The 18583-nt window shown below is 46.9% G+C and overlaps 1 protein-coding gene across 1 annotated transcript in view; it reads right to left on the bottom strand.

The window, feature by feature from the left end:
- Positions 1–18583, bottom strand: part of ASAP1 (ArfGAP with SH3 domain, ankyrin repeat and PH domain 1) — a 359138-nt gene that overhangs the window by 33959 nt on the left and 306596 nt on the right. The window contains exons 19-24 of the mRNA XM_027775016.1: positions 16473–16659; positions 15727–15812; positions 14249–14364; positions 14032–14099; positions 12288–12395; positions 10775–11000 (exon numbers count right to left, since the gene is read on the bottom strand). Of these exons, the coding sequence (XP_027630817.1) occupies positions 10775–11000; positions 12288–12395; positions 14032–14099; positions 14249–14364; positions 15727–15812; positions 16473–16659 (791 nt within the window). The remainder of the gene's footprint in view (positions 1–10774; positions 11001–12287; positions 12396–14031; positions 14100–14248; positions 14365–15726; positions 15813–16472; positions 16660–18583) is intronic.

The raw sequence follows: 18583 nt of genomic DNA on the forward strand, positions 1-18583 counted from the left end.
TCCTCTTGCCCTTTGTGTTTGTCATTTTCATGAATTACTGGAAGATATTAAGGAAAGCAAAAGAAAAGAAAAAGCAAGGTTAGCGATTCTTAAGACAGTGTGTCTCATGTAGGGTGACATCAAACACTGGGAAGAGGAAACGGCAGGAGCAGTGCTAAATTTGAAAAAACAACAGTTACTACTATAATTCTGTGATGGGAAAACAAACACATAGACCCACCTGTTGCTTTGTAATATCAATAGCTACAGAAAGGAAGATGCCACAAAATCTTTCTGGCTGGTAGGGCATGAGTTCAAAAAGGTCAAAAAAACCAGTATTAAGCCCCAGAAAAGTAGATTTAAAACATCTTTAAATTACAAAAGCTCAGAAGACTTCCCAAATTACTGACTAGTCTCTAGGCACTAAAGGGATTTTTTAAAAAGAACTAATTTATTTAACTTTATTTATCTATCTATTTATTTTTTAATTTGACCAGAGAAGGACAGAGTGAAGGTAAGTGAGAAAGCAAGCCACCAGTGCTAGGACTTGAACTGAGGTTGGCCATGTGTGAGGCCAGCGTCCTTAACCACATGCCGCCTGCCAGCGCCATTAAAGGGATGTTACATGCAAACTAAGTCTGAGCACTTGCTCAACCAAGAAGTATTCTTGCAGGATTAAAAAAAAAAAAGTAACAAAACAAAACACAGCATCATCCTTTAAACAAAAATGGGTGGGGAGGTAAGCTTAACAAGTGGTGGAGAGGAAAAGGTGATTTGGACAGCTAACTTTTTCGACATCACTCTGCCAGGGGATTGTGGCAGTAAGAAGAAAATGCCCCGACTCTTGTTACTAATACTGGCTATTATGTTATTTCTTGATGCTTTTTAAAAACATGGGTAACTCTGAGACTAGTTCGGTAAATGGATCTCCTAAGAGGAGAGAGAGTGGACCTTACCCTTCCTGAGGGTTTACATGTTTAGCTTCAGTGTCAGTGAAGCATCCAGAAGAGTGTATTCTCCATGGTGCCCACCAGACTTAGTGCTTCCCAGGGTGAGAGGGAGAGCCACTCATTCCTTTTTTATACTAAGTTACTCAGCCTCCCACCTGGGCTGACAGGCCCCAGCCACCACACCCAGCTCCTGTAGACAGGGTCTTGCTATGGTGCCTGGCCAGCTTTAGCTTGTGATCCTCTGCCTCATCCTCACTGAGCTGCTGGGCGTACAGGGACACCCACTGCCCAGCCTTTAGGTGGAACTGAGAACGAACCTGGGCCTCCCATGTGGCCCCAGCCTGTGGAGCACAGCAGAGTCCACTAAGAGCACTGCATCGTAGCAGAGTCCACCACTGAGGCTGGTCCCAGTCCTTGAAAACTATTTTCGGGACACCCGCTGGCACCTTTTTCCCATCCATCCTTCATTGTGGAGGCGTGTCCAGGTCTCGTGTGCCAGGCGCTGTGCTCAGCCTGGGCCTCTCCTCAAGGCACCCATGTGCTCCTCCAACACCACACATTCGCTCTAAGGGGGCCCCTGACTTCCACTCTTCCCTGCTCTCCCTGGGCCACAGAGCCCTTTCTGCACAGATAGCCTTCCTGGCTCTGACCGGCCACCCTGGGCACGTCCCCAGTCATCTCTTGGTCACTTTGACTGGACATTCAGCCCTGTCTTCAACTCACGTAGTCCCCCTGACCCTGGTGTGCTGCGCCACCACAAGCACTTCCCTGCCCTCAGCTCTGGGGGAGTCTGTCTGAAGTTCACACCCCAGAAGTTGCCCAACACGGCAGAGCAGCCAGGGCTCAGGAATCTCATCGCACAACGGCACTGCACCCACGAGGCACCATGCTCCTGTGCTCCTGCTGGCAGGCCCGTGCAGTGTTCAGGACAATGCGCTGGCTCCGCAGTCCCAGGCCCAACTCTTTAGTCTCCCAAAGTCTCCAAAGGAAGCTACCTCCAGAGACCCTCCCAGGACTGACTTTTCCCCATGTGCCAAAGCCCCCTGGAAGAGGGAAACATTATCCTTAGATTACAGAGGTAGTGGGAAAGAATCTCAGCACACTAGTCTAGCTGCAAAAAGATGAGAACTGCTCCTCTGAGCCCAGAAAAATTGTCCAATGAGAAGTCACTCACACTGGGACCAGCAGTTAGTGTAATGGCTATGTCGCTGGACTCCCATGTAGTCGACCGTGGTTCGAGTCTTGGACCCGGTGGGTTAAACTCACGCTGAGTGCATGTGTGTGCATGGCCAAGATCCCGAGAAGAGAATGGAGGAGAAGGGATTGCGGCATGGCCATCCCCTCGGGGGGTGATTTCTCGCTTTCTGTTTCTCTGTCTCTCTCTGTCTTTCTGGCAAGCACACGTGCCCTATTGCAAAAATCTCTCCAAAAAAAAAAAAAAAAAAAGCCACTCACACTCACCTATGCTTGAACATCTGAATACTTCATGTAGAATGTAGACATGAATCACAACCCCCTTTTATTAAAAAAATAGTTTTGCCATAGGGCATGTGCACTTGCTAGAGAGAGAGAGAGAGAGTGAGCGAGCGAGAGAGAACAAGAGCGAGAGAGAAAGTGAGAAATCACCGCCCTGGGAAGATGGCAATACTGCAATCCCCTCTCCTCTATTCTCCTCTTGGGACTCTGGACATGCATGCATGTGTGTACATCGTACCTTTCGATCTGCTGGGTAGGGATTCGAACCATGTAGCCATGTGGTATCTGGCTACCTTAAACACTGCGCCACTTGCTGGCTCCTCTATACACCATTATTAAAATCAGTCAGCATGCTTTTCAAATGTCCTTTTCCTCTTCCTGCATTTACTATAGCAACTGTTTGTTGTGTATTACGTGACTGACCTACAGCTTAGAAGGTTAATACATATCCTCTAGAACTCATCTTGTAAAGCATTATTATTACTGTCATTATCATCATCTATTTTAAGAGTAGAAAGTTCACTGCTCAGAGTTCAGGAACTTGACCAGTCCCAGTGAGTGAATGGCTGAGCCCAGGAAGAAGTTAGCTCTGCAGGTTCAATGTGCTCTCAGCTTTGACATCAGCTGTTTCTCTGCCTCTGAACAGCATAATGTGTTTCCTATCTAGAATGTTCAGAGGCATATGACTTCTCTCCCATGCTGCATCCTCATCTTTTAAGGGTCAGCTCAATGTAACACCATCCTAAACCCTTCCCTTATCTACCCCCCTTCCCCCGGAGCAGCTGCTTCTCCACAAGGCTTAATGGCACTAGATATTCTTTACCTTACATTTAAGCTATAATTTCTCTTCTTTGCCAGACTATGTGCTTCTACAGAGCAAGATCCATATGGAGTCCAAATTTCCAGTGTGTGCCTAGGACATTCTGGGTGTTTGGTATACAATGTCTATGGAAACAATTTCTGGTGGAAGCCAGGAGGGTCCTTTGTCAATATCCTTGTACATCTGGTTTTCAGTAAAGTGGAAAACTCACAGGGCTCCAGTGCTGGGAAGCTGAATACAAATATATTTGAAACTTCGGAGAAAAAAAAAACAAGACCTAGAAGATGACTTGAAAAATCACTTTGAAGATTTTTGAAAAACTTGTCTGTAGATGTGTTTATGTCTTCTAACATGCCATCTTGGAAGGGTAAAGACAGAAGTTAAACCTACATGCTGGCCAATAAATAACATTTTTATCATAATTTTCTCATAGTTTTTTCTTTTTTTAAAAAAACAATTTAAAAAAATTTGCTAGAGGATATATATACACTTGCTGGAGAGATAAAGTTAAGAGAAAGTGAGAAAGCATCCCCTGGGGGATGATCCCACCACAATACCTTCTCCATTCTTGGGATCTGAGGCATGCATGCACATGTGCCTGTCATGGTTTTCAAGTTGCAGGATCTAGCACTTGAAATGCTCAGTCAGTCATGTGGGATCCAACTGCCTTAACCACTATGTCATTGGCTACTTGTTTCTTAAATATTTTTAATTGACAAAGATTTTATATCTATATATCTATAAACAAAGTGTGTGTGTATATATATATATATATATATACACACACATACATATATATATATGTATATACATATATATTGTATACAACATGCTTCAAAATATGTATACACTGTGAAATGGCTAATTTGAGCTAATTAACATATGAAATCCCTCATGTACCTATACTTACTTTTTTTTTTAGTGAGAACTCAACATCTACTCTTAGACTTTAGCCATTTTCAAGTATATAATACATTCTTATTAACTATAGTCACCCTGTAGTCGCTGTGTAGTACAATACAGCCCTTGAATTAGCCCTTCTAACTAATCTAATGGTTTTCACAGTATGAAGCTGAAAAGAGTAGAAGGCTTATGCTAATTGCTGGGTTGCTAGAAAAATCATGACGTCATTTTTTCTGCACAAAATGGGTCATGACTTTTCTGATGATCCAGTGTTTCAAAAAGTAGACAAAGACATGATGCTGTATACTTACATAGAGGACGACTCTACGTAAAAGGAAAGGGATACTGTGATCTCTACATTGGGATAGGGAAACAAAGTCACAGTAGGGTGGAATCTTCTGGGACACTACAGTTAAGTCAGTGCAGGGTAGCCAGTCTGGCTGGTAGGGCCGTGCGCGACCCATGCTACGCTGCTCTGTCAGCTGACTTCTACACTGAAAACAGTACTAGCTGTCCACTTGTCCTTCAACTTCCTCCTATGACACAGATAACTAACAGAAATGTATCAGGATTCTGGACGCTCAGGTATGGCTCTTTAATGATTACTCACTATCCCTGAAGGATTTCCTCTGCTTCCCTTTCCAGGCCCTGGCAGTCATGCGGCTCAGCTCAAGAGCCTGTGTAAGTGGGCACTGCTGAGAACACAAGTCCCAGCGCCCTTGGCCAGTGTGGGGATTCCTGCACAGCACCGTAAAGGGTCTGGGAGAAATGGGTAAAAAGGGCCAGACCAAACCCCTAAACAAAACGTGAATCCAACATGAGTTAAGGATGAGAGCCCTGAAAAGCTTTAGTATTGAGACAGTCAAATGGTCATCTTTCCACCAGAAAAAAAAAAAAAAAACAGGAACCTGCAGGTTACGGGCATGTGACTAGCACTGCTGACTCACTGGGAGGGTGCAGTCATGCCTACAGGCCCGCCCTACACTGGGAAGTCTCCCTTCCGGCTCCCTGGCTCCCTCGCGCTCTGTCCTAACGACTGTGACAGATCTCCAAGGAGGAGGAGGAACACTATACAGTGTGTACGCAGCTGCATTCAGGCACAACTGCTGCACATATTTCGCAGGAAGATTTCCAGTAAGTCACCCTGACACCCCAGGTCACCTGGTTAGTATGAGTGCCCGTCCTTTCCCTGCTCACCTAATTCTGGGACCAGCTCGCCTGAGCCCTTCTGCTGTTCACACACTCAGGCACCAACACGCACCTTCTGGCTGCACAAGGGATCCAAGGGCTGCTCAGGCCCGGGCTGGCCCTACCGAGTTCTGATCCTGGAAACCAAGGCTTCCTGGGTCCCTCCTTGAAGCTGTGAGAGGCGCCTCTCCTCTATGCTCCTTTGATGGCAGTCCCCACTGAGCCCAGGGGCACGCTGAGCTGCTTCCTCCCTGCTGAGGGCCAGCTCTGTGAGAGCAGGAACTACTTCTCCCCCTCCTCTCTAGGCCTTGCCTAGAATACTGACTGAACTGAGCACACGCATGGAGACTGGACACGCTCCTATCTCCTGAGTGCTCGCCATGTCAGCATTTCACGTTCTGGAAGCAGCGCTTCATCAAGATCAACACCAACCCTCATTTTTCAGTTGAAGACACTGACACTTGGCAAGTCCAGCTAAACATTAAGATGAGACAAACACAGGGGCAGGACTGGCCCTCCTGGGGAAGAGCCATTCTCCTGTGGGGCAAGTGAAAGGCTTCTTGGAAAGAGGAGAAAGTGAGGCTTGAAAGGCTCCATGGGAGTTCACGGCACCCAGGGAGCCAGCGTCTGGCCTGACTTGCCTTGGACAGTTTGCTACTCTCGAACCATACCCTCTGATTAACGGGGGCTCTGAGTCTCTTCACCTAAACCGACAGGAGGGTAGCCTCTGGTCTGCGACTGCCTGAGGCATGGAGCCTTCATCAGCCGGCACCCACGGCAGCCTTGGTGTACCAAGCATGGTGCTGCTTTGGAGAGACAGTCCGCTAATCCGCCTCTCCAGGGCTCATGCGTCTGAAGTGGGAAACCCACATCACTGCACACGGGTGTGGATGCAGGGTTCCACTGGTATTCATGCGCTACTCAGGCGGCTGCGCGGTTCAGGGGCTCCATTTCATGAATAGAGAGAGAACAATGGCTGTAGTTAGCATACCAGTTGTTCACGTCTCTAAAAGCTTGAAAAGTTGGTTCTTTTAAGTAAGCTCAATAAACGTAAGATCAATTTATCATTACTTAACAAATACTTTCTTTGAGACAGACACCTACCAAGTGCTGGGTGTCACCGTTCAGACTCCCCTTAAACTCTGCAGAGCTGGGTGACTTCACTCTGCCCCTGATGCCCCAAAGGACATTTCTTAAAACCTGAGGGTTCATAAAGGCACTCATGCCACAGTGGTACCCTCTAAGGAGCCAGGTGCTGAGCTGAATGCTCACACACTTCGCATCTAATCTCCCCAGCCTCACGTGAGGCAGTGACCGTCAGGTGCAAGTTTCTGTCACTGCTATATAAAAGGTAAGAAACTGTACAATGGGCGAAAGCTATAGTCTATAGCTGAAAATGATTTAAAAATAGTTCCATCAGTCAAATCAACCAAAAGCAAGCCATGTTTTCAAGAGCCTGTTCTGTGGGATGGGTGCTGCGGTACCGTGTTACCCGCCACACCCTTCCACACTCTAGAATCATTTTTAGAGCCACAGTCCAATAATCTCAACAGAAGTCGCTTACAGAGGCACAAGATTCACAAAATGCCTTCTCCATAGATTGTCTTACTGGATTCCGACAGCAACTCTGTCAGGCAGGCAACACAGAGATGGATCATTTCCTCAAAGAAGAAACCATGGGGCCAGATGGTGGCGCAGCAGTAAAACACGACTTTCTACAAGGCAATCCCACATAGGAAGGTTCTTAGAGACCTCACTGAGTACGCTGGTGTGGGCTTGTCCAGGATCTGGGTTGGCTACAGGCTGGGGGTGGTCTGAGGCATCAAGACCCTGATGGGGATGCTCTCTCTTACTCATGGAAGAAATAAATACATTAAAAAAAAAAAAGAAATAAACTAGAATATCTGGCGTAAGTCTTAAGGCCTATTTTGATTTTCCATGCTATTTTAGCCACAGTGTGACCTAAAGCTTAAGTTCTTTAACTGTCTGGGGCTCAGTTTTATCTGCGCAATGGGTTGCAGACTGTCTTTTATTTTTCAGTATCCTTCTAGCTTTTATATATAAATAAATAAGTAAGTAAGTAAATAAATAAATAAATAATCCATTCTACGGTATTACTTTTATTTAAAGATTGAAAACAAATCAATCTTTTTTTTTTTTTTTGGAGAGGTTTTTGCTATAGGGCACATGTGCTTGCCAGACAGACAGAGAGACAGAAAGCGAGAAATCACCCCCCAGGGGGGATGGCCAAGCCACAATCCCTTCTCCTCTGTTCTCCTCTCGGGATCTTGGGCACACACGCACACGCGCCCGGCGTGAGTTTTAAGCCACCAGGTTCGGGACGCGAATCACGGTCGACCACATGGGCGTCCAGCGACATAGCCATTACACTAACTGCTGATCCCCAAACAAATCAATCTTGACAAGCCTGAAGACCTTCTCGTCTTTTTTTTTTTTTTTTGGAGAGATTTTCACTATAGGGTGTGTGCGCTCGCCAGACAAACAGAGAGAGACATAGAGACAGAAAGGGAGAAATCCCCCCCCCAGGGGGGATGGCCAAGCCACAATCCCTTCTCCTCTGTTCTCCTCTCGGGATCTTGGGCACACACGCACACGCGCCCGGCGTGAGTTTTAAGCCACCAGGTTCGGGACGCGAATCACGGTCGACCACATGGGCGTCCAGCGACATAGCCATTACACTAACTGCTGGTTCCCAAGACCTTCTTGTCTTAAGAAGCAAGCACTAATGTTAGGGGCAGGGGCGAGCTGCTGATCACGAGTCAACTTCTACAGGCTCAAATGAACTTTCCAGCTTTGAGCCTCGCTGGGCCTTGCATCTAATGAGGGGTCAGGCAGCAGAGGTCTCATGTGTGTGGCTTCTGGATGCCAAGTACAGGATTTGGAACTGCTGAGTTCTTCAGGGATGCTGACTGGAGCACTGCTTATGTGGGGGCTTATCCTGGGAGTATCTTAGGTCAAATGTAGTGGAATTCAGATGAAGCAGCTGGAGTTTGTTGAAAATGTTCCTGAGCTGGATTCAGAACGCTCCTCACTCTTCCCCTTGTGGAGAGTGGGAAGAATTACTCCTTTAGTTGTGGGGACTTTATCGTGAGTTTCTGCCTCACCCGAAGACGTCATGCTCCAGATCCCCACATTCGCCTGTGGAAGTGACTTCTATGTCAAACAGTGACCCCTGCTTACTTCCGTGGAGTAACGGTAACCAAACAACATACTCAAGACTCCCTTGTTTCCACGCAAATGGTTCTATCAGTTCAACAGAATTAAATAAAATAAATGTGGGGCCACCAAACAGAGAAGACTTCTCTCTGTGCCCAGCACCAGCTGGTCCTTACCAGTGTCTTGTAAGAACTCCATTCTAAGCAGTACCAACTTCCCAAACGGCCGGAAACGTGAGGCATGTGGGCCACAGGGTAAGCTCACGTTTCAAGTCTCTAAGCAAAGTCATGAGAGAGCCGCACTCTACGTCTCCCCAGCAGACAGGTCAACTCCCTGAACCTGACCTTGCCGTGAGCAGCCAGGAAGAACACTGACTGGAGATAAGGAGGGCTCTCTGCCTTCCGTTATGGGCATTTTGGGGAGGGGTGAGCAGTGTATCCTTAGTTGACCAGAGTTGCTATGGCCAAGTCTAGGCATCTGTCTCAGCAGCTGGATCACTAAATAAATTTAGTCTTTGTCTTCTGGGTCTTTGGTAATGAGCTGGTTAGAATTTATTCAAGGCAGGAGAGAGACGCCTGGCACTGAGTCAGATGGCACGTTTTATGGGTTTCTATGTCCCCTTGAGATAAGCTGAAGTGGGTGGAGGGAGAAAAGGGGGCTTCCAGGTCCCCAGGACGTTTTTCCTGTAGACCACTTCAAGATTCTCAGTGACCCAGGAACTCTCTGAACAAGTGCAGCTCTTCGCTAGAATGATGGGCTGCTGCTGTGTCAGTAACCGGAGGCAGGGTAGGGAGCTAATCTGGAATCCCTCCTTCCACTCTTTCATTTAGCCTGGAGGTTCCTCCCATTCTCCTTAGGGTACAGAGAAAGAATCGCTGCTCCGATCAGATCGCGACCCCAGTGGGGCTGTCATTTCCTGAGGGGAAGCAGGAAAGCAGCACTCTTCAACTACAGCCGCACTGACATGCTGGTGATTTAAAACACTTGTTCTGCAACAGCATCGGACACGCAATGGCATGACAACACTGGCAGTCACACTTCGGTGTGCACAAGCTACATCTCCTCTGGCCACTGGTTATCTCTGATGTGAACTATAATGTCAACGCCTTATTTTAACTTTCCTCCATTATTTTATGATCTTTGAGGCCATTTGGGGTCTCTCTAAGAACACAGCTTCCATTTATAACACTATGTCAATGGAGAATAAGCTCTGAAAAAACACTGTTTTGAATAAAGCTCACATTTCCCAGAAAAAAGCCCCAGTGTGATTCTAATAGGCACGCCATTGTGCACCAGGAGGCCCTGGAAACCTTTGTGGTATGAGCCGGGCATGCGGGGAGAATCCTGCATTTGGGTTTGCTGGCAGAGACCACAGTTGAAGTCACGACTCTGGTACCCCTCGGTGACTCCTCTGGTTGGGGTGGCCTTTAATGTTGGCATTTCTGTGCCCCCACTTAGCCCGTGCAGGTGGGAACACACTGACTTTCTGAGCTGGGCACACTCTGTGCATAGGGCACACACGAGTACCTTGTTGCTACAGAACAGGGTGCTGACCATCCGCCACAGGCGTCAGCCCCACAGACATGGCCACGACACATGCCATACCATCTCTCTGCTGGGCAACATTCCTCCCCACGCAGAGTCTCAGGGGAATAAAAACTCATCGGAGCACAGGACTCTAGGGTTTGGTTATGCAGGACCTGGGTGTCAGACTCCCAAGTGGCTGAGAACTGAGGCCAAGCACTCTGCACCCCGAATCTTGCTGGCACGAAGCCAGTAGCACCTGCCTCATTCTGAGCCAGTTAAATGAGAAGCGCTGGGTGTAGGTCCCCGTAGCAGGAGAGTGCATCCTAACTAGGAACTACCACTCTTAACATCAGCATCTTCAAAAGAGTCATTTTGGTGTAGACCGAAGTAACTTCTCAGAGAAGTAGTAACATTCTACCCTGTATTGTAAAGACCACTGGGTCTGAAGCCGTGTGAATTGAAGACTGAACCTCAGTTCCATCACTTACCGGCCATGAAACCTTGGCCAAGCCAGTTTCCTCTTCTGTGAAGTGGGCACAGAGGCACGCACCTACCAGGACTGTCGCAGGTAATGCGAGGTGACACATGCACACTGGCTGTATCCTGCTGCGGGTACCTGAAGGTGGCAGGCTCTTTCCAGCTGACACCACATCCCACACCTTGCCACTCACAGCACCGTGTCAGTCTCACCTCAAAGCTAGGCAGACTGCCATCTCTGAGGATGGCGTTGCCAAGCCCTTCTCAAAGCCCCTACCTTTCCCGGCGTTTCTGGGGGGCAGCGGGGGTGCCTCTGCAGTTGGTGACGTGGGCGAGTCTGTGCTTGAGACAAAGATCTGGTTGGTGAAGGCTCCGTAGGAGAGCCGCTGCTTGTCCCTTGGAGTGCTGAATCCTGGCAGTGCCAGCTTGTCCTGGGGGGAGATGCTGGAGGAGTGGCAGAAGCTCTGAGGCCTGGGTGAGCGCTCTTTCTTGATTGGGCTCGGCTGGCAGATGAGATGACAGTGGGTGAGAGAATAATCAAGGCACCCCCTCAGGCTAAGAGAACCTCTGCAAGGTAGGAAGCTGGGTTCCTGCAGGCCTGTGCACAGAGAGCCTCGTCATGAGGAGGGTCCAAGGGAAGGACCCAGACGTGTTATTTCTACTTCTCCTGCCACCATTGGCAATCATGCTCCAGACGCCCCTCGACTTAGGATGGGGTCACATCCAACAAACCCATTGTAGAGCCAAGAAATCCTGTGCAACTGGGAACTCAGAGCCCAGCTGTGGCGTCACACCATAGGGATCAGCCACGGGATCAGGTCATAGTTAGCTCTAACTTAATTAACAAGGAGCTTCCCTGTGCAGGACATTTTCGCCAATATCCGAATCATATTTTTACAACTGTAATGTGCTACATTAAGTACTTGTCCCTGCTCAATCTTTTTATCTCCCTTTAATTATTATGCCACAGGTGTGCACGCACACACAAAGTGGGAGGGAGGAGAGGGGGAGAGAGGAATGGAGAGAGAGAGAGAAAGAGGAAGCACTCCCCTCCCCTATGGGGGTATTGCCACAATCCTTTTCCTTTCAATTTTCCATTCCACCAAGATCCTGGCTGTGAATGTGGAAGTCCTGGATGAACCCACTGGGGGCCAGGACGTGAACCCTCTCTGCTTCCTCTGCATGGAGCCTAACCACTGCACCGCAGAGCCAGCCCTCAAGGTTAATTTTGTGTCAATTTGGCTAGGCTACGGTGAACTGGAGTTTGGTCAAACAGCAGTCTAGATATTGCTGCAGAGGCAGGTTTTACATTTTTATCAGTTAATTCAGTAGATTTTGAATAAAGGGGATTAGTCTCCTATAATGTGGGTACAGCCCATCCAATGAGGTGACGGGCTTAAGGGAGAAGACTGAGGTCCCTTGGAATGGAATGGAATGGAATGGAAGTGTTCTGCCTCCTGATGGCTTCTGGCGTTCAGGCCACAATATCATAGCTCCTTTTCGGACTGTCAGCCTGCTGGCCTGCCCCACAGATTCTGGGTTTGCTAGTCCGAAAATCATGTGAGCCAATTCCTGAAAATAAATTTCTCCTTTTCTCTTTCCTAGTGGTTCTTTCTCTGGAGAAACCCAGCACAGCTGCTAAGTGGTGCCCAACAAGCAGTGCAGACTGAGTGATGCACGTCGCCCCGGTACAGCAGGTTCTCAGGCCTAAGTCAACCAATCTCACAAAACGAGGAGCTTGGGAACACAGCGAAGGTGCTGAGGGATCTGAGAGCTTTGTTTACACTTACTTTGTCATCCAGATCGTCATCGCTTTCGTCCATCTCCTCCTGTCGAAGATTCCACTCGTACTCTACGTGCACGTGGGGGTTGAACTTCCCAGATTTAGCCTGGGAAAGCTGGAAGCAGCAGCAAGTGGACATAGTTTAATTTACACGTCGGAACACCCTGATGTTACACAGCCCTGGGCAGATCCTGCCTCATGCCTGCCTTCATAGGAATCATCAGTAGCTGTCCTATACGTGAACCTGAGCAGGCAGGCTGGATTGCTACATGACAGATTTAAGAGGAGCTGCAAGGAATTACAGGCCAAGCCTTTCTTACTTTATGATACCCTGATTTTCTCCAAAACAAGCAGCTTTCTTAGATTATTAAAACGAGCCCCCAGACTCTAAATTCCTGGAAGGCAGGCAAAATCAGTCTGTGAAGTTTGAGAGGCAGGCCTTTAAAGTGCCAGTCCAATGCACGTCGCCACCTTCTATTCGTAAAATAGGGGCAGAGATAACGATCTCAAAGTATTCCTTCAGAATAAAGGAGCAAGGACTGCCAGGCCTGGAACGTGGCGCTTAGTAGAAACTCACGGGGATGTAACTTCTCCTTTATCTCTTTTCTTTTCCTGTGGTTAAGAGAATCATGCTGGTGCAAAGACCCGGGGTTATTAAACAAGAACAAGGGGAGTCAAAAAAGGGGATTGGGAGGGGCCAGGAGAGCAGTGTATTAACAGTGTATTAACCATTTTGAGAACTGTCATGCTCTACTTGTCCAGTTTTCAGAAGTGGCTTTCCAAATAATTTGTCCTCACTGTTAAATTGCAGACAAAGTCTAAGGGTCTGGCAAATGAAAAGCATGGCCTCGAGTCACAAGCCTGTCTGATAGTAACACCTCCCAGATGCTCCACTCCTATGTCATAACCGCTCTCAGGAGACATGGTGGATGACATACATTTTTTTTTTTCTTTTTTTGGAGAGGTTTTTGCTATAGGGCACGTGTGCTCACCAGACAGACAGAGAGATAGAAAGCGAGAAATCATCCCCCAGGGGGGATGGCCATGCTGCAATCCCTTCTCCTCCTTCCTCCTCTCAGGATCTTGGGCATGCATGCACACGCACCCGGCGTGAGTTTAAGCCACCGGGTCTGGGACTCGAACTGCAGTTGACTACGGGAGAGTCCAGCGACATAGCCATTACGCTAACTGCTGGTCCCTAAAGAATTATTTAATTACTTATTTATTACTATTATTATTTTTAAATTTGCTATCGGGCATGTGCCCTCATGAGAGAGCCTGAGAGAGAGAGGGGAAGTGAGAAAGTAAGCCGCCAGGTTCACGATCTGAACTGCAGCTGGCCATGTGGGAGTCCAGCATCTTAACCACCATGCCACCTGCTGGCCCCATGGATGACCTATTTATCATTTTAGCAATTTTTTTCCCTAAAGGTAGCATAATACTTGTCTAAATTTCTTTAGCCAATGTTAAAAAAAATAATCTGCTTCTTTTATCTCCAACTCCAGTTTCTCAGAATGGTATTTTTTTAAAAGAATTATTTAATTTTATTTGTTACTGTTTTTTAAATTCAACCAGAGAGAGACCAAGAGAGAGAGGGAAAGTGAGAAGGCAAGCCACCAGGTCCAGGACTCAAACGTGGTCGGCCATGTGAGAGTCTAGTGCCTTCTCTACCATGCCACCTGCTGGCCCCTCAGAATGGTATTTTAAGGCAGTTAATAGCTAATAAATCTCCCACTTCCAGTTCTGCTTACCAGATCTTCGCACTGAGTAGCTTTTAGTCTCTTTGCTATGTCCAGGGCAGTTTCTCCAGCCTGGTTAACTGCAATAGAGGAAAGGTAAAGATGCATTATCTGAAATACATCTCCACAGGGCAAGAAACAGTAATAAAATCTCAATGTAACACACGAGTCTCAGTGTCAACCAAACAATGCTCTTATGGTTTCTGAGAGACCGCTGGCTGGTCCTTACCGATGTCCACAGTGGGTTTGCTCCTGAGAAGCAGCTTCAGACACTCGGGTTTACCGTACATGCTACAGTAGTGCAGAACTGTATTTCCCAGGGCCGTCTGCTTGTCCAGGTTCCCACTGAAAAATCAGAGTGTTGTAAGAAAAACTTACTTATGACGTATTCGATAACTTAAACCGCAGATTAACCACTTCGGTCTGTGCTGACAACTGAGTTGCATTGATTCCTAATTGTTATCAATGCTAAGTTATGATATGTTATATCTAAGTTAATAAGTGACATAATAATACCAGCCTGCTTTCACTGAGTGCCTGCTAAGGGACAGACACTGTCTCTCAACTTCTACATGTGTTAGTTCATTTAATTTCCACACACGCTTGATGAGATAGGTACAATAACTCTATTTTACAGATGAAAAAACACAGAGATGCTGAAGTGTTTGCTTTCAAAATGATCGGGATGGGGTGACAGATCAGGGATTTGAACACCGGCAGCCTGCCTTGGGAGCCAATGCTCTCAACTAGGCTCTATGTGGGGTTCTAAAAATCCATGGACAACATGCATTATGAAAAACTATACACGTAGTTAAATTTTTTTTTGCACCAAAAACCCTTGAGCTTTTGCTCCACTTTTCCGTGACCTTTCTGAAGTCCTCTCCTAATCTCACTAAGGGAGAGACCTGGTCAGTTATACAATGTGTCCTGTGTCCATGCACCATTGTTCCCATGCGAGTTCCAGTCCCCTCATGACTTTGATCTCGCTCCTTCGGGTGAGTGCCAGTTCCTCCTTTTACTCTGGTTACAGAACTGCCCAACAAAGGCTCCAGCAAGTCCTGGGTACAGAATTCCACTGCCGGTACGGCCCTGATCTGAATTACCTAGTCATCCGCACACACCCACTGCTGGCTGCTATGGAACCTATAAACAACAACTCACAGATCTCTCTGACCCGTGCTATTAAGCCTTCTGCTTTCAATCCCTCCTCATGTAGCAGGCTTCTGGATGCAGACATAGGGTTTTTACACATTGGGTCATCAGAAAAGCCATGAGGCATTTTCCTGTGCTTTTCTATGCAAAAACACACTGTGATGTTTCTGACCATCCAGTATATCCAGACCAGGGGTGGGCCAACTATGGCCTACAGGTCTAACACCTGTTTTTGTAAGTCAAGTTTTATTGGAGCACAGAGTGCTCCTTCATTTCCACACTGTGCATGACTGCTTTCGATAATGGCAGAGATGAAGAGCGGCAATGAGACCTCATGGCCTGCAAAGCCTAAAATACTGGGTCGTCGAGAAAGTCCTGACGAGTTTTTACATACAAAAACCCAGATATGTATGTCATGACTTTCCCAATGAAGTAATATCATTCATCTTGTTAAAGAGAACTTGCCAACTCCTGATCCAGGCCACTGACAGGACTGACCTGTTTTAACTCAGAAGGCACAGTTAGGTAATTCAGCAGAGGAAACAAAAGCCATACCAGTTTTGTACAAGGAAGTCAACCAAATGGAGAGATGTCTGGTCTGCAGTTCGGACTGCAAGGTGAAGGGCTGTCTCCCCGAGCTCCTAGAAAGGTAAAGATGTATAAGGCGATCAGATGCCCTACTGGCCTAAAGCAGCTTCATCTACATCAGCTGTCCCAAGCCCACCCCCTTTCTTTTTTTCTAAAGAATTACTTAATTTTATTTATTACCATTTTTAAAATTGACCTGAGAGAGACATGGGAAGAGAAAGAGGGAAAGTGAGAGAGCGAGTTGCCAGGTCTGGAACTCGAACCATGGTCAGCTACGTGGGAGTCCAGTGCCTTAACTAACATGCCACCTACTGGCCCTAAGAGCATCTCTTTTCACTCTCAAATCCTCTTAAGTCACACGTGGTTACTCAATAAGTAAGAACATCATTACATGGTACTGTAATAAGTTGTCTTTGGGGCTAGCTGGTGGCAAGGTGGTTAAGGCAGCTGGATCCCAAAGGCCAAACTGCATGGTTTGGGTCTAACCCCAGTCACCTGAAAAACACCAGGTGCATGTGCACGTATGCCCAAAATCCTGCGAGGAGAATGGAGGAGAAGGGATTGTAGCATGGCCATCCCCCATGGGTGCTTTCTCACTTTCCTTTCCTCTCTCCTGTGAGCGCATGTGCCGTGTCAAATTAAAAAGAAACAAAGTCATTTAAAAAAACTGACTCTGTATTACTTTTTACTTTATGATTTTAATGAGGCCTTACCTGCCCAGGTTCTAGCAGGGGTTCCATTAACTCCACGCCCTCTGCATAGACTTGAATTAGTGCAAGTAAATCCCTGGATTTGATGGCCTCGAGCAATTCGTTCAGTTTAGCTGATGAGGATGAACAGGTCTTCCTTGAAAACCTATGATCGACATACTTCGCAGTGATATACTCTTTCCGTATAGTCCTACGGCAGAATACGACAAATGAACAAAGAACTTTTATTTTCAAGGAATTTCCATTTTCCTTACAAACCTCTGAGAAGTTATTTTACTTAAGATATGCGTCTTTTCCACATGTGAACAAATCAGGTCAAGTTATTCCAATAGAGACAGAATGAAAAGAAAGTGCTAAATTTACTTATTATAACACTACTATTAGTATTAGGTAATAATAGTATTATTATTTACTAATAAGAGCAGGTAATTAGTTACAAGATGAACTGGCACACAGGTCATAACAGATTTCTACCTTGACCAACTGTCTGAGATTCCAATTTACTAATATTTCAAACTCAGACACGTATTATTATGTAAAGAAACTTAGAAATTAAAAACAAATTCTGAAAGGCCAATTAAGTTTTCAGAGCTCTGTGGAGAGGATTTTTGTCATCTAATTTCCTATTTTATGGATAGGGAACTGGGGCTCAGAAAGGCTGTCATTAAAAGCAACTCTCAGGATGGCTGGATCCCAAATGCCCAACCTGAGTGCCTGGTCCCAGTGGTCTGAAAAATATGCCGGGCCTGTGTGTGTGCATGCCCAAAATCCGGAAAGGAGAAATGGAGGAGGGGAGACTGCTGCATGGCCATTTCCTATGAGGGCTGCTTTCTTTTCCCTCCAGTGAGTGCACATACCCTGTAGCAAATTAAAATAAAATAAAAAGAAAGCAGTCTTTCCTGCAGAGGCTTCAGTCTGGGAGGAGGCAGCCATGGATAATGAGCCCACGTCTGGGTGGGAGTGGTGAGTGCTTCCTTTTCTCGAGGAATCACTTTCTTTGGTTCAGCTAAAAGTAGTTCTGTGGGACTGAACCCACCTCCCAGCCAGAGGGGTGAATACATGACTGAAGGTGCCTAACAGTTACCTCTGTCACCCTTACAGCCAGAGTGAAATGGATGTCAACTCATAATAAAGGAGAGACGGAGTCAGGGAGAGAGCTAGGGTCTATAAGCTATAGAGTGATAGTGTGGATCCAGTTGTATCTGAGCCCACCCGTTGAATTTTTTAATTATGTGAGCAAATTAATTAAAACAGTGAATGGACTTTGGGTCCAAATTCTAGTTGTACCACATAGCAGCCACGTGACCTTGGGCAAAACTACATTTTCATGAGCTTCAACTGAAACTCACGACAACTCACTGACGTGTGTGGAGTTGTATGATGGATGGTACCTGCAGCTGTTTTCTCCCTTCTGAGAGGGCTCTAATGGACAAGACACGTCTGGCTTAGAAACAGCCATTCCACCTGTGGTGGCTGCTGCTGTGTTCCACAGCCAGGAAACAGCTTGTGAACAGGTGCCAACACCTGCTTCACTCTGGGCCAACAATAAAGAGAGGGGCAGGTAGATGGCGCACAGCCTCAGCTCTCATCTGTCTGCAGTGACTTGCTGCTTTTGCAAGGAGCCATGGTCTTATAGTCAAAGGGGTGCTTTACGTTTAGGATGAAGTCATTGCAGAACGGCCACAGCCTGGTAAGTTAGAGACTCCCAGAGAACAGCCAGAATGGCCTAAGCCCGGCCTCTGAGCCCCCAGGTGCATGGGACTTCATAGATAAAGCGGGAAAGGCAGGTACTACCTGAGGAATGGAACCTCAGACTTAGTAATTAAATGGCTTGATTTGGGACCTGCAGTTGGCCTAATGGCTATGTCGCTGGACTCCCTTGTAGTCAACTGCGGTTTGAGTCCTGAACCTGGTGGCGTAAACTCATGACAGGCACGTGTGTGTGCATGCCCAAGATCCCAGGAGGAGAACAGAGGAGAAGGGATTGCGGCATGGCCATCCCTCCTGGAGGGTGATTTTTTTGCTTTCTGTGTCTCTCTGTCTTTCTGGTGAGCACATGCACCCTATCGCCAAAAGCTCTCCACAAAAAAAAAAAAAAAAAAAAAAAAGAGGGC

The sequence above is a fragment of the Tupaia chinensis genome, unplaced genomic scaffold, assembly GCF_000334495.1.
Source record: "Tupaia chinensis unplaced genomic scaffold, TupChi_1.0 Scaffold000513_1, whole genome shotgun sequence".
Taxonomy (NCBI): domain Eukaryota; kingdom Metazoa; phylum Chordata; class Mammalia; order Scandentia; family Tupaiidae; genus Tupaia; species Tupaia belangeri.